The sequence below is a fragment of the Acinonyx jubatus genome, chromosome A1 (assembly GCF_027475565.1).
Source record: "Acinonyx jubatus isolate Ajub_Pintada_27869175 chromosome A1, VMU_Ajub_asm_v1.0, whole genome shotgun sequence".
NCBI classification, from domain to species: domain Eukaryota; kingdom Metazoa; phylum Chordata; class Mammalia; order Carnivora; family Felidae; genus Acinonyx; species Acinonyx jubatus.
The window spans coordinates 196,272,448-196,287,226 of NC_069380.1; the positions used below are offsets into that span (position 1 = coordinate 196,272,448).

General features: G+C 37.8%; 1 protein-coding gene across 6 annotated transcripts in view; it reads left to right on the top strand.

The window, feature by feature from the left end:
• Positions 1 to 14,779, top strand: part of ARL15 (ADP ribosylation factor like GTPase 15) — a 406,131-nt gene that overhangs the window by 190,180 nt on the left and 201,172 nt on the right. For all 6 annotated transcript variants that reach the window (XR_008289375.1, XM_053200688.1, XM_053200699.1 and 3 more), the window contains exon 4: positions 7,825 to 8,033. Coding sequence is in view for 5 of the 6 variants with exons in the window: in XM_053200688.1 (XP_053056663.1) it covers positions 7,825 to 8,033 (209 nt within the window). In the remaining variant the exon portion in view is untranslated. The remainder of the gene's footprint in view (positions 1 to 7,824; positions 8,034 to 14,779) is intronic.

Here is a 14,779-nt window from a genome sequence, read left to right on the forward strand (position 1 = left end):
CGACTCCAAATGTGCCTGAGATTTAGTGGACCTCAGTGGTCCCTGTTGTATATTAAAGATAACGAGTATGTACTATTCTAAAACCCTTATGGGGTCTTAGGCCTTCACTCTCAAGAATTATTGAGACCTCAGTGCCTTGGCAAAGCTAGAGATGCTAGGAAAATAATGCCTAGCCCTCCTCAAGCAACCACTAATGGGAGGTAGGTGGATGAGGACCCAAATGCTTCCCCACTGGTGCCTGGCTCCCAGTTTTAGTATGAGTAAGCTCAGGCTACCCACAGTGGTTCGTTGGCTGGGTAGCTCTTCTTGTGGGTTGACTCTTTCCCTCCCCCACTTTTTCACTCTACCACTAGTATTTCCTGCGTTCATGGCTTGAATAAACCCGTTGCACTGGGGGAATCCAAAATAAGGCAGAGACTATTTGTTTACATATTTCCTTTGCTGACTCCCTTACACCGTTTGGGAGAAGGAAGAACTCTTTCTTGCCCACATGTTTTCATAGATTTCCAATAAACACAGGAAGACCTTAATAAGCAAATCTTTTTCAAGATATGCAGTTAGCTGTGTGTCCAAGAGTGTGGAGAGTATTCATTTTTAAGGTTTATGAAATCTTAGGGGCGCTTGGTTGCACATTGAGTGTCGGACTCTTGATTTTGGCTCAGGTCGTAATCGCAGGGTCGTGAGATTGAGCACTATGTGGAGCACGCTTTAGATTCCCTCTCTCCCCCTCTCCCTCCTCTCCCTCCTCTTCTGTCCCTCACCCCTGCTTACATGCGTGTTCTCGCTTTCTCTTAAATAAAATATATAAGATTTATGAAATCTAGAGGCTTTAGGACTGGAAGAAGCTCAGATATGAGTAGGTAGTACTGTCTACTCTAAATACAGTTACCATAATCATATTACCATAACAGGTAATGGATGGTCAACAGGACCCTCAGCAAGACCATCCAGCTGCCAGGTAGTATTCCCCAGGGCTCTGTAATAATTCCCCATTTACTGCTGCCTCAAGCCCAGACACTGCCTGGCTTACAAAGCCATCCACATTCTGTCTTCACACTGGTCATTACTTGTCACCAGCTCAGGCTTCTCTCATGTTCATTCTCTTTACTGTGCCCCACCACCCACCCACTCCTAATTTCCTCTTATCTTATGCTCCCAGCCATGCCGTCCCCACTGGAATGTTTTCTCCTCTTCTCTCCCTTTCATTGGAGCCTCCTATACTCTCTGTGAAGCAGCATCATGTAGTAGAAAAGTACATGGGCTTTGGAATCAGTCCGAAATTTGAATTCTAGATCTGCCATTTATTAGCTGGATATGGAGGAAAGTGCTTCAACTTTGTGTCCCAATTTCTTCATCCATTAAATAAGGATAATAACTCCTAAAAAGTTATGTGTGGTGATGTATATAAACACCTTTACAAGGTTAGATGTGATGTAATATGTCGGTGAGGCGGGGGTGGATGACGACTAGGTGTGAACCCTCTTTTATATTCTATGTGGGTGTTCTCAGCTCATCTCACTGTGAGCCTGAGGACTTTTGTCTCCTCCAGCTCAACAGTTTATCCTGTTCATGGTTCCTTCAATCATGCAGACCACATTTCTGTTTATTATCTAGAATGGGTTTTTTTTTTTATTCTGAAAACAAAATAAGACAATACACCTCCCTTCAGAGAACTTGACTTCGAATCTTCACATTTTTATACTTTGTATTGAGCACTTAAGGAGGGCTTAATTTAAGATACTTCCGTGCTTTTTTCAGGGGCTGGGGGGAGTCCATAACAAAAGTTTGAGTTTAGATATGCATGTCTTAGTCCTCCTGGACTCTTGGATATTTTGGTTTTTAAAAACAGATTGAGTGGGTCTGATATATAGAAGACAAAAAAATGAAGGAGCCACCCATCAGAAAAACCAAGATTCCATATATGGGAGGGGTAAAAAAAAAAGAATTTAAAATTAATACTTTTCTGTCCCTTCTCCTGTCCTGCCCTTGAACATTTTTCTCCCTATGCTGGAAATCACTCTTCTTAAAGTAATACTGGCTGATGCCACTTGTGTTCCGAGGATATATCCTCCTTCACTAAAATTTGAAGAATTAATTTACAATTAAAATTCTCCAAAATTGGCTTCATTTATGGGTCTCCAATCTCATTAAGTTTTTCAGAGGGAAAATATTCTCCATTTTCTGAAGACTGTGGTAAGAGGATAGAAAGAGAAGACAATCTTGACTCCTCATCCTGAGTCTATATGCCATAACAGGGTGACCCTAGTGGACACCCTCGTCCTGGTTAGCCTGTTGTGTCACCCTTTGGCACACTTGTCTTTGGATCAGAGTGACCACACCTGCTCCTATACCAGCATGGCTGCATGGCTTTTCCTTTCAGAGATGGGATCAGATCTCTAACTGTTTTCTTCTTAGGGGTTTCTAGCAGTTGCTCAAGGCAGCAGTAAGTTAGAGGAATATCTAGAACACACTATCCAATACAGTAGCCACCAGACACGTGTGGTGTCTAAACTTCATATTTAAGTAAATTTTAATAAAATTCAGTTCTTGAGTTACAGTGGCCACATTTCGAGTGCTCAGTAGCCACAATGACTAGTGGCTTTTTTTTTTTTTTTAAATCACAGAAAGTTCAGTTAGACATCACTGATCTAGAGATCAGATTTTCCATAGGGACAACTTCGAACTGCTGTTTTTATTGTTGACTCCTGTGTATCCCTGTTTATTTAGTTCATTGGTTTCATCTTTCAAAGAAAAATTCTTTTAAGAAACTTACCTCTACAGCCTTTTAACTTAAGGGAGCTAAGCATCTTTTTTGGCTGCAAATAATAAAATAGTCTTTGAAATCGGCACGAGTAATTAGGCATTCACTATGTTCACAAAATAAAGAGTTCTTACAATAAGTGGTTGGTACCGCTGCTCAGCGATGTTCTCAAGGACCCAGGCTTTCTGTCTTCCTGTTGTGACCTCCTCATGTGTTGGTATGTCTTCTTCAAGATTGCTGGGAAGGTTATCATCTAATGGAATCTAAAAGCTAGAAGAGAGAAGTGACTCCCTTTGAGCATCTCCCTTTTTTTGAGGGGCACAGTTTTTCCCAAAAGCTCCTGGCAGACCTGTGTTGAATCCCAGTTTGCCAAAACTGAGTCATCTGTCCATGCTGCAAGAGAGAGCTTGAAAAACAAATACTTGGCATTTTTAACCTCTATACTGGTAGGCTGGCCCTGCTGATAAAGAATGTAAGCACTATGAAGACTGAAGCTTTTGTCTGTTTTGTTTGCTAGTATGTCCCCAGTGCCTGGGATGGTGCCAGGTGTTCAGTAAACATCCATTAGAGGAATTAATAAATAAGAGAATGTTGCCATAGTTGTCCATAGTGTGCCATACAAAAGAACCTTGCATAATGAAGACACATTATGCTCCCATCTTCTATCTTTTCTCTTGTAGTAGCTTGAACCAGGCTCTCCTGGTTGATTGGCTTTCTGAGTGAACTCTTAGGATACCAAGGGCTCCTTACAACCTTCAGTAAGGCAGTATCAGACTTTGGGTAATTCAGAGACTGGGTAACACCCTCACCTCCCCAACCTCTCTACTGTTAATACACCCTTTTTTTTTTTTTAAATCTGAATACAAAATACAGGCCAGGTTTGGATTTGGTGTTTAACCTCTTTATATACCAATTTAAGTGACACAGAGCATGCGCTATTCAGTCATTAAAATGAGTGGCCCCAGACCATTTATGATGTGATGTGATGCCCTGCGTGTGTTACTCCCCTTGGACTTGGTTTATGGGCGAGGCCTGTTGGGATGTGGACATCAAACTCTGTTCCTAGTTTTCCCAGTTAGGCTCACTTCTCAGAGCATCTGGCAGCTGGGTTAATGACCTATTTCTCATTTTAATCTGGTGGCTCATCCAGGGTCCTCTCAGCTGGGCCAACCAACCTGATACTACCATTCACCCCATTCCTGGTTTCCTGGGGTACTCTGGGTTTCATCCAGAAGCCCTGATGACCAAAGCCATTGTGCAAAAGGCTGACCTGGAATTTCAGATTCCAAGCCCAGTGTTTGTGATGAACATTAGACATGCTAAGATTGGACAGATAGCTGTGTGGCAGGAGACTAAAGAAAAGGGTCTTTTCATTACTAATAAGTTATCATCCACATAGTATATCATAGAATGGATGTTTGAAGAAATTCCAGCATTTCTCTTTGGATTTGTTTCATCCGTCAACAGTCATTGGACTTAAGGTCATTTTGTCTTACCATTTTCTGGTGTCTTATTGTGCTCCCAAATGTGGCAGATGGAAATAGTTTCTTGTTGAAAAAGACCCTCATGAGTTAGATTTCGAATATGTCCCGTGTATTTCCAATAGAAAATTTCCACTGAAACATTCAACCAGTATTCTTCTCTTTATACTTAATTCTCTGCACCCTTCTAATGCTATGGCCATATTTATTAAGATGTATTTACAGGCCTTGTTGTAGTAACTATTACTTTAAAGAATTTGTGGGTTTGATCTAAGGTAATCATGGAGTTTTAAATATTTCTTATAGGTCCTTGCTTAGTGACTTGTATAGAAGAGTACTTAAAAATATTCATTTACTTAATTGGCTAGAAATGTTAGGTACCTTTTATTTTGATAAGTTGCTTTTTCCCCCCTCTTGGCTTATGTGGTAGTAGAGTTTTTTGTTGAGTTTTATCACCTTTCCAGTCAATGATCCTTCTATTTCAATCACATTAGACCTAGATAAATATTTTAGGTGTGTAACCTTGGCCACATTATGTGATTGTTTCATGTCTTAGTTTTATTGTTGATAAAATGAGAGCCATAACAATACCTACCTCTTAAGATGGTCAAGAGTAAATGAGTTAATACATGTAAAAACACTTAGCACCACCACCATTTATTTTGGAACTGCACTTGGTCAGTTGCAACTGTTGGTTGGCTATGATTACAGAAGTTGGGCAAAATCAGTGAAAGCATTTTGTGAGAATTAATGAGCTCTATAGAATTTACAGTAAAGCATGTTGTGTATATTATATGAAAATTGTGTGCTACACACGTTTTAGTAAAATTTGTAATAAATTTATGTACAGATATATACACACACATTATTTTTGTCTTAAACATTTACCATCAGGTAACACTGCTGCTACTTTTGCTCCTCAAACTTATGGATGGTTCTCTAGCATATGGATAATGTCTGGATGTAGCTTGTAGCAGATGCTGTTGGTATCCTACCCAGATCTCCTTTACTGGGCCAGTGCATCCATCTCCCAGCTGCTTCGAGTATTGGCTGCTAATGACTCACACCTGTACCCTTCTCCAGAGGCCTGCCCTTGGCTGACAGTAATTGCCTCAACCAAATATGTCTGGGAGAGTATGAGATCACACCCCTACCCCCTCCTGTTCCCTAGGGGTGGCTCATAGCCAATGACTGTACCGGGGTATAGCAGCCCAGCCTCCTTGTCTTTGGACTGGACAACTTCTGTGGTTGAGTCCATGCTCTAGAGTTCCTCATTGGATCAAGCTGAGGGTAGATTTTTGAAACCAGATCTTTGCCAAGCCCCTTCCCCAATTCTAGCTTGCTTCTTTCACTCCAGGTTTCTCCTGACAGCACTGTCTATAATCAGGTGTTCAAGAAATGCGGTCTCAGACTCTGTGCCTGGGGAACCTGGCTTAAAGTGTTGCTGATTTCAGTGGCTCTGTTGTTTTCTTAGTTAGACCGTCACTTATGTAACTAACTACCTATATTAAATCTGTGGCTTAAATTGTTTTGTTTTGTACTGTTTTCTTGGTTGAAAGTTGCCTGATCTGCATTAACCCTGTTCACATCCCATGTTTTTACATATTTAAGGTTGTTCTACATTAAATATCCTTGATGCTCTTATATAGCTGGGTATTTCAGTATAGGATTATGATGGATACCCTGGATTTTAAAATCTGAAATTTGGGGCGCCTGGGTGGCGCAGTCGGTTGAGTGTCCGACTTCAGCCAGGTCACGATCTCGTGGTCCGTGGGTTCGAGCCCCGCATCGGGCTCTGGGCTGATGGCTCAGAGCCTGGAGCCTGTTTCCGATTCTGTGTCTCCCTCTCTCTCTGCCCCTCCCCCGTTCATGCTCTGTCTCTCTCTGTCCCAAAAATAAATAAACGTTGAAAAAAAATAAAATCTGAAATTTAAGTTTTAAATCCTGAATCAATTATACCTCCCTCTTGGGGTGGCTGTAAGAATTCTATGAGCTGTTCTTTTGAAAACACCTAGCACCGTGCCTGGAATGTAGGAAGTGCTTAATAAATGGTAGCTGTTTGGTAACTATTATTTTTTAAGAGGATTGCCCAGCCTGGTTGAGATGCCTCATCTCTTGTGCTCATGACGCCTAATGAGTACCTCTCTACAGAGCTTTATTACTTTATTATTTTTTTTTCTATTTCTCACAGAAAAATATGGGCTTCATAGTGCCCTCCAGTGGTGTGTTGGCCCTTAGGGGAAGAAAAGACCTGATGATAGCTTTCGTTGATTTCGATGGTGAAAATATTCCCACCCTATCCAGTTTGAAACTACCAGTATGGCATCATTGAATACAGAGTTGGGAAGAGATGCACATATTTGGCTCTTGTCAGTTAGTGCACACCAACTCCAGTCCTTTATTCCTAACACTTAGTGCAGTATATCCAATATAGGAGCTAAATATTCAATGGAGGGCTAACATGTAGTTACTAACTGGTTAAGACTTGCTCATATACACTGAATTAATGAAATACCTTTATCTAATTTTTGTTGTATAACCAATAGTCCCATGCCCCAAACACACACACACCATGGACTGCCCATGCTATTGATGAATAGAATGGAAATAAATGAAACACTTATCCTGATGTAGTAGGGAATGCCCATGCCCTCCCTGGACAGGTTGTCTACTCAGATGCAAATCTCAGTTTTGAGATTTACTAGACACATGAATGGGGATTAGTCACTTCACCTCTCTTGGCCCCAGGTTCCTCAGACAGTTGGACTGGATAGTCTTTACAGGTCTTTCTAGTCTGAAAATCCATAAAGCCTAATTAGTGTATAATTTCATTTCCTCCTTCCCTCACTTTCCTCTTTCCTGTACTGAACCTTGAGTTATACATAATGCTGGATGTTGAAAATACAAAGAGGAATAAGACGTGGCCTTGGATGCTGAGAACCTCCATGTCTTTTTATGAACACTCCCATCATATCAAGACCATGAGTATGCCCGTTGCCAAGTGGGTTTATGCAAATGTATCAAGTATTTAATTCATCACAGATTTCAGCACTTTGATACATAAAAATATTGTGCTAGTAGTTTTCACTTTCTAGATGAAATTAAATAAGGCTGTCATGCCTTACTGTCATGATCAGCAAGTAGTTCTTTTAGAAACTGTCCTCAGGATCATGTTCATTGTCTGGGATAAAGCTTCAGTGATCAGCTAGCTGGGTTACACTACTCTCTGAGTTAGGCTCAAACTCTGATTATAAAGAGTGGAGTTTTTATTTAGGACTAGTAAGCAAAATCTGAAAAAAATGTTGACTTGCAATCAAAACAACTATCCTAGTTCTTTCTCACATATTTTGATAAGAAAGGTATAAAGAATGACTGATAAACTTGGGTGTTCTCTTTCAAGGCCACATCCACCTGTTGGCTCTCATGCCTTGGTCCTCATCAACCATGTTCTCTGCCCTTAATTTTTAAAAACTACATTGGTTTCCAGTAGGAATTAGTGTTGGGAACACCAACAGGACTGTTGAGTATTTTTCAGTTGCCGAAAGCTATTTTTAAAAAGAGAATTTGTTTTGTTTTTGACAGGGGCTGATAATATCCGGAAATATTGGAGCCGCTACTACCAAGGATCTCAAGGGGTAATATTTGTATTAGACAGTGCCTCTTCAGAAGATGATTTAGAAACTGCTAGGAATGAACTGCACTCAGCTCTCCAGCACCCACAGTTATGCACTTTACCCTTTTTAATATTGGCCAATCATCAAGACAAGCCAGCTGCTCGATCAGTCCAAGAGGTATGTCTCATGAACGTGACAAGCCTTTGTCTTGTGTGCTGTGGTTTTGCTGCCACGTTGGAATCTGAAAACTTGTCTGTAATTAGGAATATGCTGGTTGTGGTGTTTTCCAACACGAAACCCTAGTTTTCTGAGAAAGTAGAAAGACTATATCAATCTATAGAAATTGTTTATATACCTTTCTCCACTTGGAAAGCATCATTGTTTTTTTTTTTTTTAACTTTAGCAAAAGTTAAAGGACTTCTCTGAATATTTTTCTCATCTGCTTTAAAAGGCTACAGGCTTGGTGATTTAGCATTTCTTACCCCGCTAGCTTACTTAGTTCATTCTCCTTTTCTCCAGCTTTTCAAGGAATGCCTCATGCGTGTCACCATGCATCACTTGCCCTCAGATGTCATGTTCTTGTCCCTCTGAAATGCTCACTGTTGACTAGAAGCAATGAGTCCTCTTCTGTAACCAGCCAGGCTGAAGATTGATGTCTTATCTTGCAAGTTCCATGCCACCAAATACACTTTAATATGGACCCGTTCTTTATCTTCTTCATTGAATTTCATTTCTTAGTGTGTATCTCTCCTATAAAAGCATGAGTCTAGTTCTGGACTGAAAAAAATCAGTGTCTCACCCAGAAGAGCTTCTGATTCATGGATACGGAAGGAATAAGATATGGGAATAATTTTTAAATTTTGAATTGTGAATTTTAACCAAAGTACAGTGAAATAAAGACTTTTTATGTATTCCTTTACACCTGTAACTTTCAAGGTAGGTTTCTCTCCCCTTCTTCAGAAAATTGTGTGCTTCCTTTAGTGACTTCAGGATATTATAATTAGTAGGAATAACACTGCCCTGTAGTCTGAAACACTGGATGAGGAGTCAAACACCTAAGATGTTCTAACTCCAGACTGGTTTCACACTTAATGTGGGACCCAGGCAAAAAGCTCTGTTCCTTTGCTTGTCTTCCCATCAGTAAAATGGGAATAATGCGGGCTTTTTTTTTTTTTTTCTAAGTAAGTGAGTGGGATGGTTTTAGATAATTTACTTTGAAGTTTAAAGTACTAAGCAGTAGAAGAGATACTATATCAAGACAGTTTTCATTTAAGTCTTAGGAAAATAGTAAAGAAGGCAAGGTTTTCTTACTAAATAGAACTCGTGCCCATTTTTTGTTGCTTCGTTTATCATTAAGTAGTCAGCATGCACCTTTTTCCTTTTTAGATTTTGTGAAATATAAATACTAGTAAGTAATAAAGATAGAAACAAAGCAGTATTCAGAGTCATTAATGTGCAGATCTTCAGCATTGAACTTGTCGCGCCTTCCTGATCTGTTCTTAAGACTTGGGGGGTAAATCTTTTACTTTCTCAGCATCAGTTTTCCTGCTTGTAGAGTAGATATAATAGTATCTAATCGTAGACAGTTAGGAGTATTATAAGTTATAAGATACTTGCTGAAGATGCATTGTTCTGAGATTCATTGTGGGAAATATATGTATGCAGTACAGAATACAAATAGACCATATAATGTTTTGTACATAAATAATATGTAATACATCTATAATAAAACATACGAAATACATATACAAGTGACGTTATAACATCAAATCACTTTATTCAAGTTATGTACAATAGCAGATTTTTTTTTCTTTTAATTTTAAGACACTGTTTTCCTTAGACATCATAAAATTGAAACTAATGTTTTCTTGAAACCAGATAGATAACTCAGGGTAATCCTCCATAGAAATTGAAGACTGTCACATTGAAGAAAGGAAGCTTTTAACAATTAATTGCTTCGGAATATGCCTTGTGTGTTTTCGCCAGTATCTTTCCTAAGAGACGGGCAAATATCTTTTTATGATTCATCTTTTAGTGAGACAGAGGCTGCAAATGTAGAATAAACAGAATGATTTGAAAATTATTCAAAATTTGTATATCCTGGATCATGTATGACTGACTTTCCTTTCCATTTATATCAATTTTAAATGACTTTTCCTCAAAACTTTTGCTTGTAATGGAATTTGCAAATACCATTTTGAGGACTGTTTAAGGTATTGTCCCTGTGGTTATATAAACATATACTATACAGGTGGACGTTAACATTTTAGATTTTAATTAAAGACATAGACAAATTCTGTTATAGATCTTGAAGCTTGTCGAAACATAATGAAGTGTCCATACGTTGGATTTGGCAGAAAAAGAAAAGGAAGCTTCTATTTTTCTCGTGGCTTAAATGACAAAGAGGTTTCTCAGAATAGTGTGTTACGATGCCTTGTTGAAATACTCCTAGGAATGTTTTAGGGATCAATATCTTTTTAATAAGTTCACATAAAAGTGGAATTATAAAAACTGAATCTTAGACTTTTAATAAGCAATCATCTCAAAATGGTTGGAAGTAGGTTTGCGTAGAAGAGGGATAGAAGATTAAAAAGTGAGCGAACTTACGTGTCATTTGAAATATGTTCAGAAGTGGCCATCTGTATACTACCCCTCCTTACCTTATTGTGAAGGTATTACATGCCCCTGTGCTCTGTTGCTTATAAACATTTTTATTCGTTTGTACCTGCTAATTCGTGTGCACTTCGTGTAATCTCCAAATGCTAAAAAGGATGGGTTTTTACTTTGCAAAATAGCTGTGAGTTTGAGGCAAAATTCTATTCTTTCAGAATTCAAGGAAAATGCATTCAGTTTACCAAAAGCACTGAACAGTTCTTTGATGCAGCTAAGAAAAGACCACGAGTCATAAAGGCTCATTGATTCTTCCCCTCCTCCCATTGAAACTATTACATTTTGTGCTCAATGCATTATGCAAAAACAAACAAACAAACAAACAAACAAAACTGTAATTATTTACCCTGTCACTGGAGTAAAACTTTAAAAATTCATTTATCATCTAATGAGGATAACAGAATGTTGTTGCATTTAGAAGCTGGTGAGATCCAAAGGAGAAAGAGGAATTATCCTGGGGATTCCAACCAGCGAATGAAAATCTCTGGAGGTTCTAAATATTTAGTCCCCTCCTCTGCTATGAGTGTTGCAATGTTTGTGTAGAGAATGGAGTTAAGAAAGGAAGACAATGGTTAAAATTACTTTCTAACCCACAGAGGGCAACATGCCCAATTATTTTGTTACCCTTTTAGAAGGCAAGTAGAGTCTTGTACATTGCATAGTTCGCCTTCTGTAATAAACCTGGTAATGACCTGTGTTTAACTCAACAGCCTTTTAAGATTTTACATCTTGAGAATTGATAGTAGAAACATGTTTTTTAATAAATAATCTTTTTTTTTTTTTAATAGCAAAACACTGGGAAAAAGAACACCCTTTATGTACTGTCTGAAAGCCAAGCAGTTTTTGCAACAGATGTTTGTTGTATTCACTTTGGGGAGGTGTAGTTACCACAGTTTTCCAGAATTTATTCATATCAACTACTTTTCTCTATAGAAAATATAATATAAAAATCTATAATTAAGTCAAGTGGCCCACTTGATTCATTAGGGAAAATTCTAGTCCAATTTGAATAATAAGGCTTTAAAACAAGAATCATCTTAAGGGTAAATAGGTTGGCTTTTTATTTGTATTGAATGGTAATTGTATCTAATTTGTTTTACAACTCCCATAGGAGAGCATACTTCAGTTCTGAAGTTATTTAATAGATTAGGAGGATTTTATGAGAAGTTAAGTTGATATAGTAACCAATAAATGTAATCCTCTTTTCCCTCTACACAGTTGCCGATTGGGACTCTTTTACTTCCTAGCTTTTTAAAATCTTATTTTTGTTTTATTGGGCACTACTGTGTCTTATAAAATGACACATTTTGTCAACGTGAAAGAAATAGTTTAACCTTTCAGCAGCCTAATCTGAATTGATATTTGTCCATATCCTTAATTCAAAAATGTTTACCTTTTTTAGAAATAGCACATCAAAAATACTGAATCAACTCTGTCAAGTATTTTGCATCGAAGCAAATACTAAGAAATGTGAAAACTGTGAAATAAAGATTCTTGAAGTGACATTGTAAGGTCAAATGACTTTAATGGTTCCATGGTTCATTAATTGTAGCACAAGAATATCCAGCTTTTAAATTAGGATGTCAACATTAAGGTTAAAATTTGTGATCAGGCATTTCTCAGTTTTCTTCCAATTGTCACTTAGTTTGTTATTGTGATGCACATTGAATGTGGGGTTCTATTAGGAAAGAATAAAATACAAGTGTGAGTAGAGTATCCCCAAGTATTTCTATAATGATACACTACCTTTTTAGCCCATGTTTTGCTTCGATTATAAATATTCATATTTTTGAAAAATACTTTTCAATATTGAGTGTATCATGAATACTTTGTCTATAGACCTCTTGTGGAAGAGAGTGCTGGTGTGTGTTTCACGTTATTGAACCATTGCATTTAATTATAGTTCTTCTTTATAGATCATTATTTCTAAATTGTATACATTTTCCCCTTCCTAAAAGGGTCAGAGAGTTTTGAAGGATTGAAATGTTTCGGAACTGTTGATCTGCAAATAGTAAGCCTCTAATTTAAAATTTTTATTCTATACTCATACTTGTTAACGGTGGAGTGGTGTTTTTGTTTTGTTTTGTTTTGGTATCTCTATGAAGTGGTGAATATCATCTCTGGTTTTACGTGACTAATCTTTTATTAGAAAATACAAAGCAGTGTTTAAATCATGTAACATACTTAGTTTATTATTACTCTCTGTATATGGACAGAAATGTGTGTGTGTTTGTACCATAATGATTGTAAAGTGTCATACACTTTAAATCTTAGGGGCTTCCAAGTGTCCTGACCTGCGTCTTGGCAGCATTTTAGAATACTGATTTGATTTCACTTAGAGCAGCGGACATGCGTATTGTGTGAGCAGTCTGAAGATTCCCTTATGGGACATATACTTACTTTAAAATGATATAAGAGATACAAATTATTTTTTGTTCATTCCTTACAGATGTACTTTACTCTGTTACAGTTTAATCTTGGGGAAACAATGGGAGGGTTTAGAGGAATGACGCCGTGATCTCCTGAAAATGTTTACTAACGTTTACTAACATGCAAGAGAAGCTGAAATCACCACCATTGCGATAGTTACATTTGTAATAATGACTCTTCTATATTTTGAAGAGCAGCTTTTAGCTGAATGCCGAAAGAGTCAGGATATGTTCTTGTACATTCATGTACTTCATGTACATGAAAAAACTAATTTTTATATTTGATTTCATCAATTCTAAATCTAGCCAGTTTGATCTTAGCATTCAAGGGAACTCGTATACCTGTATTTCTTGCACCCACCAAGCAGTATTATGAGAATGTGCCCTGCCCCCTGAAAGCTAATAAATTCCCATTAACAAGTGATATATACGAAAGGTCCATTGTATCAAGAAAATTATTTAGGAGGGATAACAGTGTAATAAAGACATTTTAAAATATAACAAGAATTCATTACGTTCTCTTATAAAACCCCTATTTCTTTACACTTTCTTCCTTGAGTCTGTCAAATGCATATCTTTGTTTAAAGTAAAGCTGGCAAATTTTGGAACCTCTTCCAATTCTTACTCTTACTTTGCACATCCAGATGTTTCCGGGTATAATTCTCCCACCTCTGCAGTACTTTGCAGTTTCCTGATTGTTGACACCCCCAGACCTCCCCTTTTCTCCCTCTTCTTCAACACAGACCATTAAGAACCAATTTCCTATCTATTTTTTCATGGTACCCATATTAAAAACCAGTACTATGTTCTGATTCCTTCTAGAAGCAAGTGAAACACCACCGATCTTATATATCAATGTGCCTGAGTATTGAATTCCCTTCTCTTGTCTCACTCACATTGAGCTACTGCTCACTATATCTGTTGCTCTAGGAAGACCACCTAAAGATTATAGGTCACATCAAGAAGTCTCCCTAAAACATCGAAGGCTGGGCTAGGTGCCCTCCTTTTGACTTCCCATAGCATCCTGGGCATATCAAAGTCATAATACTAGAATTAATTGCATGTAACTTTTCTGTCTACCCCTCAAGATTGTAAGCTCCTTGAAGGACAGGACTTCAGGCTTGTTTATGTCTCTGTGCTCAATTATATGTTATTGGGATAAGTACTTCCCATATATGCTTCCCTCCTGGCTTTGACACCATCAGCTTTATCCAGATTCCCTAACTCTACCTAGTCTAACTCATGTTCCCACCCTTGAACTTTCCTTTTCCTCCACACCAAACCTGACCTTTGAATATTACTCATAAACTGCATCTTGCATGAAATCTCACCACTGTGACCATAGTAATGGTTTTGCAAAGCTTTAATCTGCCATTGACCAGACTTACAAGTGTTTATTTTCATGTACTTAAATTTGTGTTTGTCCACCTGAGGACCTTGCTATAAAGCAGGTTACTATTTTTTCCCCAGAATTCCTCGTAGAAAGTGGCAGGACATCTTGGCTGAATAATATTCCTTTAATATGCTTTTATTAATGCCTATATTTTAAGTATATAGAGCTTATTTCAGTTGTGAGCATAGCAAACTGTCTTTTACTTGTATTTCTCATGTGGAGACTGGTACATGATGCAGCTCAAGGGGAACGTAATTGAAATGGTTTTAAAGCAATACATTCAATGTATTAAGACCAAATCTAGCTTTGTTGTAAAATTGTTCTACGTTAGTGAAACTTAGAGGGAGTTTTTTTCATTTCTTAAATTTTTTAAAAGGCTGTTTACCAATGTATTTATTTATTTACTTATTTTGAGAGAGAGAAAGTGTTGT